At 45.1% G+C, this 15933-nt stretch overlaps 1 protein-coding gene across 7 annotated transcripts in view; it reads right to left on the bottom strand.

The window, feature by feature from the left end:
• The window catches only part of MORN1 (MORN repeat containing 1), a 169672-nt gene that overhangs the window by 137903 nt on the left and 15836 nt on the right, over positions 1-15933 (bottom strand). For 6 of the 7 annotated variants that reach the window (XR_015795470.1, XR_015795469.1, XR_015795471.1 and 3 more), the window contains exons 7-10: positions 11705-11801; positions 10107-10217; positions 7458-7581; positions 5774-5961 (exon numbers count right to left, since the gene is read on the bottom strand). Coding sequence is in view for 4 of the 7 variants with exons in the window: in XM_088136710.1 (XP_087992836.1) it covers positions 5774-5961; positions 7458-7581; positions 10107-10217; positions 11705-11801 (520 nt within the window). In the remaining 3 variants the exon portion in view is untranslated. The remainder of the gene's footprint in view (positions 1-5773; positions 5962-7457; positions 7582-10106; positions 10218-11704; positions 11802-15933) is intronic. The other variant, XM_088136711.1, reaches the window with a different exon arrangement.

The raw sequence follows: 15933 nt of genomic DNA, 5'->3' as shown, positions 1-15933 counted from the left end.
GCCCCTGCCCCCAAAAAGTACAAAAGGGAGTCCTCCTTTGTCCATCTGGTCTCCTTTGCTTGCAAGTCAACACCTTTGGTTCTATTGTTTCGTTTGGTCAAGGTGGGCAGGTTCCAGACTGGATCAAAGCAAAAGGCTTTTCCTCTAGTCCTCACAGCCACCAAAACCTCTCAGCATTCCAGATGTCCTCTGAAACTTTGCAAGCTGCTTGTAGGGTGGTGGAGTTCATTGATTACTCAATTTGAGAACAGGAAAAAATACCCTTGGCCCTCCTGTCACCCTTTTAATCTCTGGGCAGAAGTAAAGAAGCACGGTCTTTTGCCTTTAAGAAGAAAGAAGGACCAAATTGTCATCATGGCGGCCATGAGTCAGGGACTGTCTGGAGTGCTTTACATTCTTTGGAAGCATTTCTCAAACTGCCTGCATCTAAAACCGTCTACAAAATCCACCTCAAAGTGGATTTTGAATATACGCATGTTTCGAAGGCCTGGTTTCCGCTGAGTTTTTATTTTCCCGTCTCATAAATTCCACACAGTTTAAGACATGTAACAAAATAGCCATCTTCTGTCCAGAAGAATGAGAAGCATTTTAGCTGAAGCGGCATAAAACGCTATGATATAAAGTAAACTTTAAAACAGATGGATTAGGAGGAACTGGACAGTCAATAACACAAGGTTGCTATTGTCAGTGCTTGGAAACGGGCTGAGTTGTTGCACTTTGCTTTACAAAACACAAGGACCGCATGGGGAAAGAGTCCTTCACGGAACATGCGTCTCATTCCACAAGAGCATTGTCAAGCTAAAACAAATACGTCTGCATTGTTGCTTGGAGTCCAGGCATTAATGGGGTGGGGATGCTTGAAAAACAATCATTTTTTAAGATAGGGAACCAAAGTATACAGCACACCAGTGGAACACAAAGCTAGTGGGTGACAGCTTTCTCCAAGTTGTGGGGGAACGACAGGAAGGCCGTGCTTAAAATTGGTGGAGAGGGGCCAATGGTTAGAGTTTGTAAGAAAGGATGCAGAAATTCTGGGAAATCTGGGACTTTATACCCCAGCACGGGCTGAACGTTTTTTTTGCAAGGCATCTATGCAAGTACAAAAAGACTGAAGCTCAAAATATGACCTTTGCCCACAGAAAAATCTTGGTTTCCTTCAGGTAAAGGTCTCTTTTCCAATTAAAGCTATTCTCTGATACAGAAGACAATGGCAGCTTTTGTTGTCGTCTCATTATTTCCAATATCGATTTCTGGGCATCTTCACTTGCATTCCAGAAAGAAAGACCTTCTCTTCCTGTGAAGAAGTGACAGGAGACAATCGGGTTCAAGATTTTTGTTTTCACTCTGGGTGGCGTGCAAGCAATTCCCTGGTGACCAGAGTGGATAAAACAGAAGTGCATTCCCATCCCTCAGCTGATCTCCTTCTGCTCCTGAGATGGATGGAACTTTGATAAGCAGGAGTTTGATGAGCACATCTTAAGAACTTTAAGAACTTGGATGGAAACCTCAAAGCAGGACATGAGTGTAAGTTGGGCTCCCTAGCTTACCACCTCTGATAACTGGGACACTGACAACCTCATCTCTTTCTAAAGCCATCCCAATTGATCTCATGATAGTAAATTCCACAGAAAGGTTTCTATTGGTCTGTCTGAAACTTCTGCCAGTCATCTTAATGGATGACACCGCTGGTTCTAATAACACTACAGCAGAAATGTACAGTCATTTGGGGATTGAAGAGCAAGGGAGACATTCCTGAAAAAAATGTAGGAGAGCAAGACAAAAAAATCTGCTGGGAGTCAGGAAAAACCTAGATTTGGTAGCATCCAATGAAAAGGTAATTAATATGATTCCTATTTGCTTAATAATTCTCCCTTCTACCATGTTACAAAAGGCTATTCTATCTCCAAGGGGATGTTGGGGATCAAATTCTCCCATTAATAGCGGGAAGACAGACAGATCCAGGTTCTCACTTCATTTGCTGTGATGTTTTCGTTCAACTATGGATTTTAGAAGTGTACAGGAGACAGCTGGGACTTGAGCAGAGGAAAAAGAAGTCAGATAAAATTGGGGTGGACTTTATTAAACGCCCCCTTTCTTTTCCATTTATTTATTTATTTGATTGATTGATTGATTGATTGATTGATTGATTGATTGATTTAGAGGCTGCCCAACTCCATAAGACTATGGGCAGCTTTACAAGGAACTGATAAAACAGAATAATGCTACTCTTAATAACTTGAGTATACATCAATGTACATGGCCAGAAGCATGCACTAGGGCAGCTGAGGAGATGTGTTGGCTGAATGACTGGGCTGGGCATCACCATCCTTGGGTGCCTGCCAAAACTCTAGTCTCCAAAGAACCCAGCACTAAAGCCATTGTCACTGTCCCTTCAATCCCACAATGCCAAGGGCTAATGATGTATATGGGTCACCCTGGACAGATGAAGTGGTGTATCCCAGCTGGATTGGTATTTCAGTCAAACTTAAATCCAACTCCAGGAATAACCCTCATGGGCAAGGATGATGGAATAAGCTAAATTAGACAATGAGTGGTCTTGGGCCTCTTCTATTTCTCCTGGGATTATGAAGATGCTAAAGAAAAAATAGAGAGGAGGACCAGGTTGCTGTAGGGTGTTGTGCTCCCTGGAGAAACATATAATATATTTCATTCTGTAGATGTAACGTTCATCTGAAAATCTCCCTCCACAGTATGGGATGAAAGAAACTAGCACGGTCAAGGTAAGTAGTCAATGCTATTAAGGGAGGGGGAGCTTCCCCTGAAATGACTTTTAATCCAGTGTCAGATGTCATTACTGCTTTAAAACCAGAAAGTCAAGCACACCCCCTTCTAAAGGAAAAAGGCCCTGCGCTCAGAACCTTTCAGCATTCTATTTTGTTGGCAGTTCATCAATAGTTCATAGGGTTGGATACATTTCTATCACTAGGTTATTACCACCATGTTAAAAGAACAGGGTGAACAAAAGCCTCAAGGACCTCATAATTTACCCATCAGCAGAAGTTATTCCTGAGGTGCTTTGATCCTGGGCCAACCTTTTGCTCAAACAGCCAGCTGCAAAACCTTGCTGGAAAAAGAACCGATGGATGGGTGGGTGGGTGGGTGGGTGGGAGGAAGGAAGGAAGGAAGGAAGGAAGAAGAGATGTTACCAGCTAATTAAGGTCTCATTCTAAAATCACAGCAGTCATCTTCTTCAACCTGATGCTCTGGACCAGGACCACTACGAACAATATTGGCTGAAATTTTTGGAGCTGTTATTATTATTAAGTAGTATTACTATTAGATGAATACATGACTTTAATAGTGTACATAATGCTCCCTCCCCCTATTTTCCCCCGCAACCCTGTGAAGTGGCTTGGGCTGAGACAGAGTGGCTGGCCCAAAGTCCTCTCACTGGCGTTCATGCCTCAGGAAGGACTATAACTCACCCTGTTTCTTGTCCAGCAACTTCCCCACTGCAACCAATTGGCTCTCAAGTATTAATTACAGGGCCCCAAATGTTATTTACTTGTACCAGCTGGATAAGAGAACCTTACCCCCTTTGGGTTGCTTCATCCTATTTTTCTTCAATATATTTCAGTTCAAAATCAGGAATATTACTCCAGAAACTCCCCCAAAGGGAAGACTCAAGAAACGACATGTTTATTTACTATTCTAAATCTTCCGGTAACTTAAAGCAGAGGTCAGATGTTAAATAAGGCCCTTATAAACATTTATTTTGGTTGGAGAGTAGAAACAAAGCCTAACTAAATTTAATATGACCAAAACAGAAACGGCAAAAAAGGACAAGCAAAGCGTTCTGCGTATGTTGGGGCTATCAAAATAAACTTTCCTGAGCCCGAATATAGAGGTTGTTTTTACAACCGCTCAGCTTCTCCCTAATTTGTCTAGTGAGCCGAGTGAATTAAGATTCAAATCATGTATTTACAATGTATCAAGTTATATGGGCGGATTTAATATTATGGCTCACAATAAACCAGAGTGATTAAACTCAGATTCAACTCCCAAGATCTCAATGTTCGGGTTTCCATGAATAATTTCAGAAATAACTGGCCTGTAAAATAATACCAGAGTATTTATAAAGAAAAGTGTCAGCTCATCTGTCAGTTCAGCCCTTTAGGAAGCCAAAATAACAATATAGGTAGTGAATGTATATTTATATAAAAGATGAGTTGGCAATTTTGACTCACGGGGATTATAATAAACCTTGAGACACAATTCTGAGTAGGTGGATTTGGAGAGAAAGGAAGGGAGGCCCATGCAAGGTGGTGAGGAACTCGAGCCAGGGATGATGGGCAAAGAAAGCTCCCTCCATTTTTCAAAATCGCTGCAGCTTTCTCCTGAAATTCTTTTGCTGCATTCCACCCACATGCATTAACATTTTCTCTCCAGGCAAAATCCTGAGGGCAATTTGAATCAGGGCCTAAAGCACCATTAGGAGGTACGACAACCAGTTTCTCAGACTGTCAGATTAGACCCTAAAGCAGTGTTTCTCAACCTTGGCAATTTTAAGACGTGTGGACTTCAACTCCCAGAATTCCCCATGGCTGGCTGGGGAATTCTGGGAGTGAAAGTCCACACATCTTAAAGTTGTCAAGGCTGAGAAACACTGCCCTAGAGAGATGCAGTTGGAAATCCTGGCTCAGGCAAGAAATTCATAGGGTGCAGGGAGGGCTTTCTCTTAATCTTATTTTACAGGACTGTGGACTTATCCTAAGTAGGTTGCCCAAAACATTCTGGAGGAAGGACAAAATGTTAATTTGTTAGATCCAGTTTGGCTACCCAAAAGAGCCAAACAGTGTTGGAGGCTTAGTCACATCTGTTGAATTTAGTTTAGACTCAGTTTAGACCATCAGCTCTCTCTCAGACTTGACAGTCTAGTCAGTTGGGCACAATTGTTTTAACAATACAAAAGCTCCTTTGGCCCCTGATGAAAGGTAGCCTTCAAACTCGGGGACAAAACTAAGCAGAGCTCTCTGCTGTGCTCATCAGCCCCTTTAGCACAAGTTGAATTCTTCTTCCCCAATCTACAGTCTGATCTGCCTTTCAAGTAACCTGGGTTTTGTTCTGGATTCACGTTCCCCCAAATTAAGAAACCAGTGCCTTCTCAATTGTTTCCTTTTCCATGATCTTATAAAACAGGCACTGAAACAGAAATTGAGAATGCCTTCAGTGTCTCTCAGTGGGGCAGAGGTGCAGGTGGAATGAAAGGAAGTTTGGGAGTTAGAGGAATTATCCATTCACTTGTTGCCTTCTTATATCACTTGCTTCAGTGACAAGGACCTAGCCACGGCAGCATTTGAGTGAGGCAAAGCTTAGGAGCTGCCAAAACAGGATAGGGTTGGGCCTACAGACAGTCATGCCTGAGCTTGCAACTTAAGCGTCAGCGACCAAGAAACACCAGCTTTCTCCCCTAAGTGATTTTTATTCTCTCTCTGCTTTCAAAAGATGGGCATCTTTGCTTGGCAAAAGCAACAAGGAAAGGGGCTGCTGAAATGCTACCACCGAGCATGTCTCTGCCGAATCCCGTTTCAAAAGCAGGCTTGGACTGATCCAAGAACTTCAGCCATCAACCACTCTTATTTCTTCTGAAGGATGCCAGTGACAAACTTCACCCCCCCCCCATCAAATGTTCTTACAGCTGTCCATTAGCATACAAAAGCCACAACAGATTTCTTTCTTAACTTGTTTGTAACCTTTCTTGGTTAATTGTGGAAATGCAAATGCTCAAACCAACATCATTATTGCTACTTACTATTCCGGCTGTTAAGGGCACCTCCTGCACCAGCCGGGAACTTTGTTTTGGGTTCTGGCTTCCTTTCTTTGGAGGCTGGTGCTTCAGGCCCAGTGTGTCCAGATTTGCTGACAACTGGTGGAGCGTCTTGCAATGGTAGGCTTCCAGACACAGCAGCCATCAAAGGATAGCCGACGCTCCCAAACTTCCTGCCAAAAGAAAACAGAACCAAGACTGACTTGGGCGCAGATGTTACGGTTGGAAGCCATAAACACAAGGCGGGTGATATGATGTGGAACATCCACGCTGCCGGAGATGGAAGAGGGGGGCCGGCCAGAGGATTTTCACAGTGAACTGTTCTCCAAAAGGAGACATGTGCAAAGTAGGAGAAAGTTCTCACTGGCCAGTGGCCCCTTCATGGGCAAAACACACTGAGGCCAGATAACAGGCTTTTTGAAAACAAGGCATGTGGCTCTAACAAGGTGGTTGGGCTACCCTGTCTCTTGTTTGTAAGGATTCAGTGCTTTGTCAGCTAAAGGAACAGTTGTGACAACCTTGTTCAGCCTAACCCTCCTCCAGGAATTCCCCATAAAAACATGATTCCTCTTGTTCTGTCAGTGCCTTCTACTTAATGGAGTAGAGCACTGCCTTTCGTGCGGGGTTTTTCAAACACAGTCTGCCTTGATGGACTGCCAGGTTTATTCTCTTCTTCGGGAGGCCAGAAGGCATCAACGTATGCCTCTCCGGTGTTACAGCCTGTGCAGGCTTTTGTGCTTTCTGATTCACTACATCTGGATACCAGGGAGATGATTTCCAAACTCAGCTGAGACAAAGGAGGAGGTGCCAACCCAAAGTGACTCTAATCATACAAGATATTCATGGGCTGGCTGTGGCAAAGCAGACTTCAAATAATAGCCAAGGTGACGGAGCCAAGGTAGACAACCCTTTGGGCTGAGAGCACATCTGGAATTTGGAAAGCATGAGGTGAGGGCAGTCACAAAGTGGTTGCCAAGGGAGATGTTTCTATTCACAAAATATCCATCATCGTGAGCACAAACAGTTACCAGCCACCCCTTAGGAAGCATTCCTGGGAACAAATATTGCCAGAGAATAGTGGACTGTTCCAGTTGTTTAATTATTTTAATTTTAAAAATCTTTTCAAAAATTGGGTGGGCAGAAGGACTGATGGGCCATGAGGCTTCAGAGGGCACACTGAGGCTCGTGGGCACCAAGCTGCTTATCCTGTGCAAAGCTATGGTTGGTTTTGAGGATGGCCTGTTGAAAAACTGGTAGCAGCCTAGTTCATACATAAGCTAAACCATAAACTGGGGCTTATAAGCCATAATGTTGGGTTCGCCCATGGTGTTAAGCCAAACTCGAACAAACAATGCAGTAGCTTAACACGGTGTGTGAATCAGTGTTGGAGGAGATCTGGCCACCTATTCTTAGCCTGCTCCAGAGGTTCAGATGGGTGTCTTTCCCAATCCGAAGGAGTTGCTGTGGATTTAGCTAACCCCACCCATTGTGGTTTGTCAATTATGGGGCATGGTTTCACTGAATTAGCCATCTGTGTCATATTCACCCAACCCTGATTAAGCATAACATGGCTTAGAAGTCCTTGAGATCCAGAACGTGCCCACAAAAAATGAAACCAAACTGGAGGCTCAAGGAAAAGCCAAATGATGACTTTCTCCATGTCACTTACAAAGAGTTTTGGAAGAACTGCTTCTCAGTTGGTTCAAGCAATTCATTGAAGCTGGTTCTGTAGCTTGCTGGAAACTGGAACTTTTTGATCTCAGCAGTAATCTCCAGCAGTCGACCCCTTTCGCCTAACCAATCAAAGAACAAGGCAAAATAAGCCATTATTTAATCTGCTGCTTACAGCCAGCTCTGAGGATTAAGGTTGGGTTCTACAAAGAAGCAAAAACTTCTGGAGCATCTAGTTCAGCCAGAGATGTTTGGGAAGCTCCCAAGCATGGGTAGAAGATTAATTGCCTCCCAACAACCTGCACTGTGTAAAGAAATCCACCTTTTTACTGGTCCTGAATCTCCTTGTATTTGGTTTCAACAGATGCTCCCAAGAACTAATGTTGTGAAAGAAGGAAAAAGACTTCTCTTAGACTCCATTCGCCATGGTCTGTCTGGAACCCACATGCAACAGAACCCAAACAATAGGCAGAAAGAACTCTACTGTTCCCAGAATGATCTTCTATCATATAACATCCTGTTTTCAATGTTCTTTTATGACAGCACATCTTCTTTCTCCCTACGCTTCTACAAGGTCTATTTCTATGTCAAAGAAAACAAAGCATGTTTCCATTCAAACGCTAAAGCCAAGGATGGAAGAAGACATTCTTCCCATGGGATGCATCAGAACATGGTCCAGATTTTTTTGCAGGGAAGGGGAAGGCGAGAAGAGAAATAACACAAACAACACATTCACAACAAGCCCACAAACAGAACCATCATCATTTCTGAAAAACGTAGGCAGGTACAGTCATTTAATTACCACCACCTGCCGCAGACAGCCTTGACTTCTCCTGCAATAATCTGAAACAAAACGTGGAGGTCCAAGCACCTCTTCTGCGATCAACAGAAAATTTCCTCTCCTTTTCTTTCTCTAAATCAGAGCTTCCCTTGCTTCATTAAAATTGTTCTTTTTTCTTCCTGTTTTTTAATAGCAATCAGTAATTAGCAAAGGGCTAAGAAGGAATCTTCTAACAAGAATGGCTGTGGTTATCTGGGATTAAGAGGAAATTAGTAATACAGAGAAGCACGACTAGGGAGCCCAAAGGAGAACAGCCATTGGATCCAAAGAAAGAGTCTTTAAGAAAGGGAGATGCATATGTGCTGGTTCTCTTGAGCCTCCAGTAAGAAAAATTAGAACCAGTATACAGTACAAAAAGACAGAAAGATGATTTAGGTTGAGTTTGGCTTTGAACTGCCCAACTTCTAATGTGTTAGTTTGTACAGGGCCGTTGTTATTCCTATTTCAGGAAGAAGAAGGCTGGGCAATCTTAATCTGTGAAGAATGAAACTTGGGTAGGAAATAATACACAGGAAAGAAAACCCTTGTGCATGGAAACCTGGGTGCTCCTGGGCCTGAAGGTTCCATCAGTCTGGAGGATGGTAAAAAGTTAAATTAAAATGGCAGCCCACATTACTGCCGCTGTAAACTTCCATGATGCTCCTAGAAGAACTTTGCAGGAAGCACTTAGGAGAAATGTAAATAGCAGCTCCATGTCCCAGTTGTCTCCTGCTCAACAGCAAAACATGCCAGGGAAAAAGATGGAGCCACAAAAAATACCCTCATGCCTTCTTGCCTGGAAATGGATGTCAGTCAATCTGTAAGCGTGGCTTACCCCGACTCTTCCAGAATGTAGAAGTGGTTACAGATACTCAAAAAAGTACATTTATTTTCTGGTCTCCTTTATTTCACCACTGGAAGATCTGAGGGGCTAGCCTGGGGAAAGATCATCCTGGAGAAACTCTATCTATTTGGAGCTAAGGGTCGACACCACTTTGAAGATATATAATCAATCAACCTACTTTACTTTTTCAAGCCACTGTTAAAATTCTATGGCTTCTGAGCATGCTGGGGCTTCCCTGGGCAAGTTGGCTGTATGTATTTGGGGTAAATCATCAGATTCCCTAAATGATGGGGAATCTTCTCACTCGCTTCTCAGACAGTCAAAGCTGTCAAGACTCATTACATGAGTTTGTGATGGATTGGTACGAGTCCAAAAATACACCCACCCTGCAAATGTAAACCAGGTTGAAACTCACTCATTATAAATCCTGGCCAAGAAATCCAAGAGACCATCATGTAGGTGCTGCCAATAAAGAATTACGAGCCCTCTTCCAACACTGCCAGACTGTGGTATCAGAAATTAAATTAAGTTGGTAAGTCAAGTCTCCTCTGAGTTGAGCTCAACTTTTCATTTCCTCTTTACAATATGGAAGTAGTCTGACATTGTCCTCTTTAGTATTTCTTTTTTCAGTGCCAGAGTCTAGACCTAGGATATTCTGCTGGGCTCCCCATGAAGTATTAACCAGGTCTGATCCTGCCATCTGCTGTATGCTAAACTAGCTTGATTCTGTTCACATTTGTAGGAAAGCGAGAATATTTATTTGCAAATGTTATTGGCTACCATTTGATATCTCCACCTGATCAAAACCAAAAGAGTCCACAGCAGATGAAAACAGCACGGACCATATTTTTTTTAGTTCAAATCCTCATAAAACCCTAAGAACACCGGGCATTAACCCTATGAAATAAAAAGGGCTATATTTCTGGCCATCCTGAGAAATTATTTTACAGAGTGCTGCAGAGCTTTCAGAAAAGCATTCTTACTTTTAGAAATCTCTCCTTTTTCAGTCTGCAGTTGAACATGAAAAGTAACAACCGATCCTGGGCCTGTATCCATCACCTCTGGTCCCAAAATCACCATCGTCTTTGCTTGCCCTGCAAATGTTCAACAAACCTTGGTGGTTATCACTTCTGAAAAAACAAACTAGGACATTCAAACATCATTTTTTTTCATAAAGTTAGGGTTCTGGGACAGGACTTTGGGGCAACATTTCTCACAAGAAGCAGCCTCCAAATGCAGACAACGAATATTTTGAAGCAACTGAAGTGGTACTCATCATTGCCTCAAGAATGTATCTGGTCTCTTTCACAGAAAACTACAATTCCTAAAGTTTATGGAAAAAATTAAATTAATTTGATAGCAGCTCCCACTGGTTGTGGAAATAATTTTTTAGACAGAGGATGCCTTGACAAACATTACTGGGTACTGGTATGACCTTTCCTTTAAAAAATGCTGTTCTCAGTGTTGCACAGTTTTATTCCTTTTGCACCAGAAGACCTCATCCTATGTATTTATGGTAACTCCACCAGGTGAGGCTTTAAGACTCAGATGGTATCATTCTCAAGCCGAGCTCCGATGTCCTTGACATTCCCATCATTCTGGAGTAGCAGCCTTAATTCACAAACCCTTTCTCTTCTATTCCATCCTTCCTTCAAGGAAGGTGAACCACTGGCTCTCCAGATGTTGGGAACCACAACTCCCAGCATTCTTCAGCACGAGCCAGGCTGCCTGGGACCGCTGAGAGTTACAGCTCAGTATATCTGACAAATCACTAGTTCTGCATCCTTGCGGATAATAAGGCGCTTTCATTGCCGTTCACTGCTGCTGTTTTTAGCTGGACTGAAGTCAACTGCCTTGTAGGAATAACCACCACTGGATCTGCGGGGCGAGGGTTAATTTACCAACTGGGCCCCCCCTCAAAACTCACTCTGGCTCCTTTGGTTGTTACATTAAGAACTGGTGCCTGCATTTTCTGGTGGTCTTTTCTTACCCCCTCCCCCACCTCCCTTATTACCTTTTCCCTCTGTGTGAGTCCCCAGTGTCCACAGGAGGGATCCAATCTAACTTATTTTTATTAATTGTTTACCAAGCCATTCTCAGGAGCCTTTCAGACATAAATAAATATGTATGAAATAAAATAAGGAGTTCTCTCTCCACCAAGGCTGGTTGTTGAACTTTGGCATAGTGTGATGGCTGCCCGTTGGGGAGAAGTCTTTGTTTTTTATTTTTTGCAGGTGCTGCATTACTGCCCACCAGAGGGATTCCTAGCTGGGATAACCACAAACTCCTGGCAATTTTCCTAAAGTTTCCTTTTCTTTTCCTGAGGCGAGAATGGGGCTGATGCATGAAAAGAGGACTCCTCCAGCAGCGTTTCAACTGGGGCTTCAGAATTGTGCTCAAAATAGATTCCATTCCCCGGCCTAGAGAAATCCCCACCCTGGGTTCACTGGTGCTTTTAAACTCTTTGGCCTGACACGTTCTGGGAATGGAATTGATGGCGATGCTAATCAAATCAATCAAGTGAAAGGGAGGGCATTATTCCGGGGTCTCATTATGGACCAAATTGCACAAGACTACGTACCCATAGGGGAGCCGTTATGCCAGAGGCCATCGTAGATGACACCCGAACAATGGATCATACAGCCTTGTCCATTGAATGTATCATTTCTCCACTGTCCCTTCAAACAGAGGAAGGGGGGAAAAAGGATGAAAGAGAGAGAGAGAGAGAGAGAGAGAGAGAGAGAGAGAGAAAGTGAGCAGAGATATGAATTGGTTTCAAATTTAGATCGCAGCATGGGCGACTCTAGAAAGAAACGATTATGTCAAACGTGTCCAAGAGCCAAGTGGGGGGCTATGGACAGGCCAGGGGAGGGGCAGGTTGGGGCTCTTTAGAAGCATGCTTCCAAAAGGGCTGTGAAAGTGTTCAAGTGGGAACAGCAGGTGAGGCAGGGGGCAGTGGAGAAAGCCCGTCCAAAGAAAAACCCAAGATGACGCAGTACAGCAGTGAAGAGAACATTTGGGGAGAACCTCGTTTCTGTGGTCCAGAAGGGAAGGGGCAGGATGTGGCCCATTGAGGAATGGCCCTGCTTTAGGTGCAGACAGGGCAGGTCTCAGGACTCCCCTGGCTTGACCCGGCAACATGGTGTGGCTGGGGCACTCTCAGCCCCTGGGGTCTGCCAAGGTGAGCTTGTCCTTGCAACAACAACAACAACAACAACAACAACAAAACAGTGCCCATTTCACAGCCTCAGGTGATCTAAGACCGGACTGCAACCTGCAAAAGTCTAGAGGAGAGAGACAATCGGACCCTTGTGAGCTTGTGACCGCACACCCTAACCCTAACCGAGAGCAGACCAGAGCTAGAAAACCTGAGGGTGGGAGGTGATTCCCTCTTTGCCTACCATGTGAGTCATTTCACAAGTCAGAAGGGTAGCGCAAGCCACTGGTTCTCTGCTTCAGCTGCACGTGGCCATTCAGATCGACCGGGCGGGCTTGCGCATGCGTGGGTGCACGTGTGTGACAGCCGGGATCCAGGCGCTGACGGCTGACGGAAGGGTGGCTCTCGTGTGGAACAAAGTGCTACTATGACTCTAAATTTATCCAAGCTGCCAGCAAATCCCAGATGGATCCAAAGACTCCAATTCTGCCACTAGCTCTTCTTTACACTCATAGCAACTTGTCTCCAAAATAGAGGGGAGGGGGACACGTGGGGAGAGAAGGGGAGCAGCTGCCCAAGCCACTGAAAAGCAGGCACTGGGGGAAGAGGGGGGGACCATGTTGCTGCAGCAACTGGGATTGTTCTGCTTTTTCCATCACTCCTTCCCCAGCATGCCACGGAAAATACTTTCACTCAGGAGGCTGTTATGAAAAGGCAAGAGTGATCTGAGGGTTCCGTGCAAGTATGCACACGCGTGTGCATGTGTGTGCATCACTTCTCCTTCTCTGCAGGTACTGGGAGAGGCTAACTAATTCCTGCCAGGCCACACTTATTAATACCTCTCTAGGAGGAGTCCCAGGGACTGCACAGAGAACATCACTGCAAACTGAACTATGGTGGCAGACCAGGTTACATAAGCTCAGCTAACCACGACTGATTCAACAAACCATGCTTAATCAAAACAGGGCTTAGCATAATCTTGGAGTCCAGTCAATGCCTGATGTGGTATAAAGCAGCGGTTCTCAACCACGGGCTATATAGCCCCCTGGGGGTCCTAGAATATTTCAAGGGCGCCACAGGGGAAAAACATGTAATGGGGGGCCGTGGCATCTGTGAGGGGGCCACAAAAAATCAAAGTGTATTATACTGCAAATACTATTTTACTGACACCAGAAAATGCACCAGTTAGTATTCCATGCCTGCATCTGGTAATGGGACCTGGCCGGGGGGTGGCCTTAGGAGAAAAACAAGGTCAGAAGGGGGCCATGGGCAAAAAAAGGCTGAGAAACACTGGTATAAAGTAGCTCCCTTTGGTCAGTTTGTTAGTCTCCACCTATGGGTATACCATGAATTAAAAATTGCCAAGGGGTGGGAGGCTTTAAGCACGTGCTAATCTTGGTAAGTATTCTCCTTTGCTATGCTGGTTAGCAGCTTAAAGACTGTTGGGTGGATTCAAGCTGTTTGGCTAGTTCAAGATTCAACGTCTTGGACGAGCCCACAAAGTGGGTTAGTTCGGGAATCAGGCTGAATGGCTTATGCTGAACCCAGGTGAACAGATGTGGCTTTCATCAGACAAGAAACAGACCCAGTGCAGAAATAAAATACATTCCTTGTACCTAGAAACTGGTTTTTACATCAGAAATGGAAGCCAACCTCCCCATACAACCTCCCACCCCCTTAAGAGGCAATACTGTCAGACAGCAGACAGCTGTCACAGACTGGAAGCCTCACAGACCAGGATGGCTTGTGGGGTGAGGTTTTTGGCTGGGAACAAGGGAAACTGTAGTCCAACACAGGCTTAGGATCTCCTTTAAGGGGAGCCAATCCTGGAATGAGATGGCCAGCAGGAATAATGGCCAGGAGGGTGACAGACCCTGGGGGACTGTATCCCAATCTACCCTTGGCTCCTCCTTCTAGCCAGCGACACCCCCAGCAGAAAAAGAAGGGAAGATGGGTGCTTGGGGGCTCTTAACCCGCCAAAGGGAGAGCTGTTGCATCCTCAGGAGCCAGCCAGTTGGGCTGGAGGACGAACACCCATAAGCGACAGACTGCCTGTGGGAAAAGAGCCAGTCGGTGCATCATCAGTTTTCCTTTTGTCATAAGCATTTGCATCATCCTTCGAAAAAACAGTGTTGGCTTTTCACTTCTTCTCACATTTATATATTAGTCGAATCGCTGGCTGTTCCCCAACATAGAACGTGGCTCCTTTTTCTGTTAAATGCCCCCCCCTCCGTTGCCTGCCTAGACCAAGTTCTTCTTCTCCCAGATGGCGAGAAGAGTGGGGGTAAATGTTTCTAAAAGTTGCTTAGCAATGTAACACACGGAGAAGTGTGCAAATGCTGACATTCCTGTAAGCATCCTCTGTGCTCGTCGCGTGTGGGGAAAGAGCGCCAAACATACTAACAACCGGAGCTAACGAAGGCCTCTTGGGGCAGGGTGGGAGAACAGGGCGGGGTGATGGTATAGTCACTCACTCTCCAGACAGAAAAAGGAGTGGGGGGGAGAATCAGCGAAGCAGCCGCCACAACCTTTCGGTAGCTGGCAATCTCACGCTGTGGATTTCCAATTAAAGTCAATCAATCTTTGGTTTCCATCTGGTCTTTTCCAACACCAATTAAAGGTCAAGCAAAGGCTCTAAGCACACTGCTATCCACTTGGGGCTGTGCTCCAAAGCACATCCCCCTGGTCTAATCAAGCAGCCAAGGAGCAAAAAACCCCCACAGGCACGAGAGGGGGCAGGGGGAGGTCTCAGAAGAGGTCCGGTTCTGCATCTGGGAGAGGATCCGGGAGCTCTTATGGGAACAGGAACTATACAGGCTCAATTAAGCTCCCACTGCTTCCCCATGCAGCTTGGCTGAACCAACCAGACCCACTTCCCTCTCCTGCTGTTACGATGGCAGCACCGGAGTGCTGCAGACATCTGGCCACCATGCTGGTGCATGGAGGAAAATCCCAGGGAGCACCTTTCGTTTGGGACTCTCAGTGCCTTTCCTGGGACAGAGTGGACCAAACTGTACAGCCACTGGCTGCCCACAGGGTGCAAGTTCTCTGGTGTACAAATTTCTCAGCGCCATCCTCAAACCACAACTTCCAGCATGCTTGGAAGGACAGGGAAGACCGTAGTAGTTAAGCTAGTATGAAGCTTAATAAAATAAGCTGGCCCAAGGAAGTAGGGGTAGGAGTGTGACAGACACCAATGAAGCTGGTCAGAAGGGGACTACCGAAGACTAGTTTTGCAAATCCTCCATCCATTCTTCTCTATGAGCCGGGATCCATGTTAAATCATGGGAGCCAAACCCCGCTGTGGGTCAGATGCTTCTGGGGACGGCACCAACTAGGCACAGCTAATCCAATGACCTTGCCATTTCTTGACCTGTCATTCCTGACTATGAGATATTGTCTTTTCTCCTCCAAGAGCCTTTGAGAGATTTAAATAAAGCCACATCCATCCAAAGGCAAGGCCATTTTCCATGACCAGGAGAGACCACAACACACAATACAAAGGCCAACTTCAGCTCTATCGTCTAGAAAGCCTGGGACAACTTAGAGAGGTGTTAACAGATCCCAAAATACACAAGACACTTGGTCCAGAATAGTGTCCAGAACAAAAGGGACTTCTCCAGAAGTGCACTGGAAGCTGATGAAGTTAATCT

Source organism: Python bivittatus, unplaced genomic scaffold (genome assembly GCF_059951505.1).
Source record: "Python bivittatus isolate LINGU-HERP-01145 unplaced genomic scaffold, Pbiv_v1 ctg000090_np1212, whole genome shotgun sequence".
NCBI lineage: Eukaryota > Metazoa > Chordata > Lepidosauria > Squamata > Pythonidae > Python > Python bivittatus.
The sequence above is the reverse complement of the archived record's forward strand: the minus strand, read 5'-3'. Positions and strand labels throughout refer to the sequence as shown.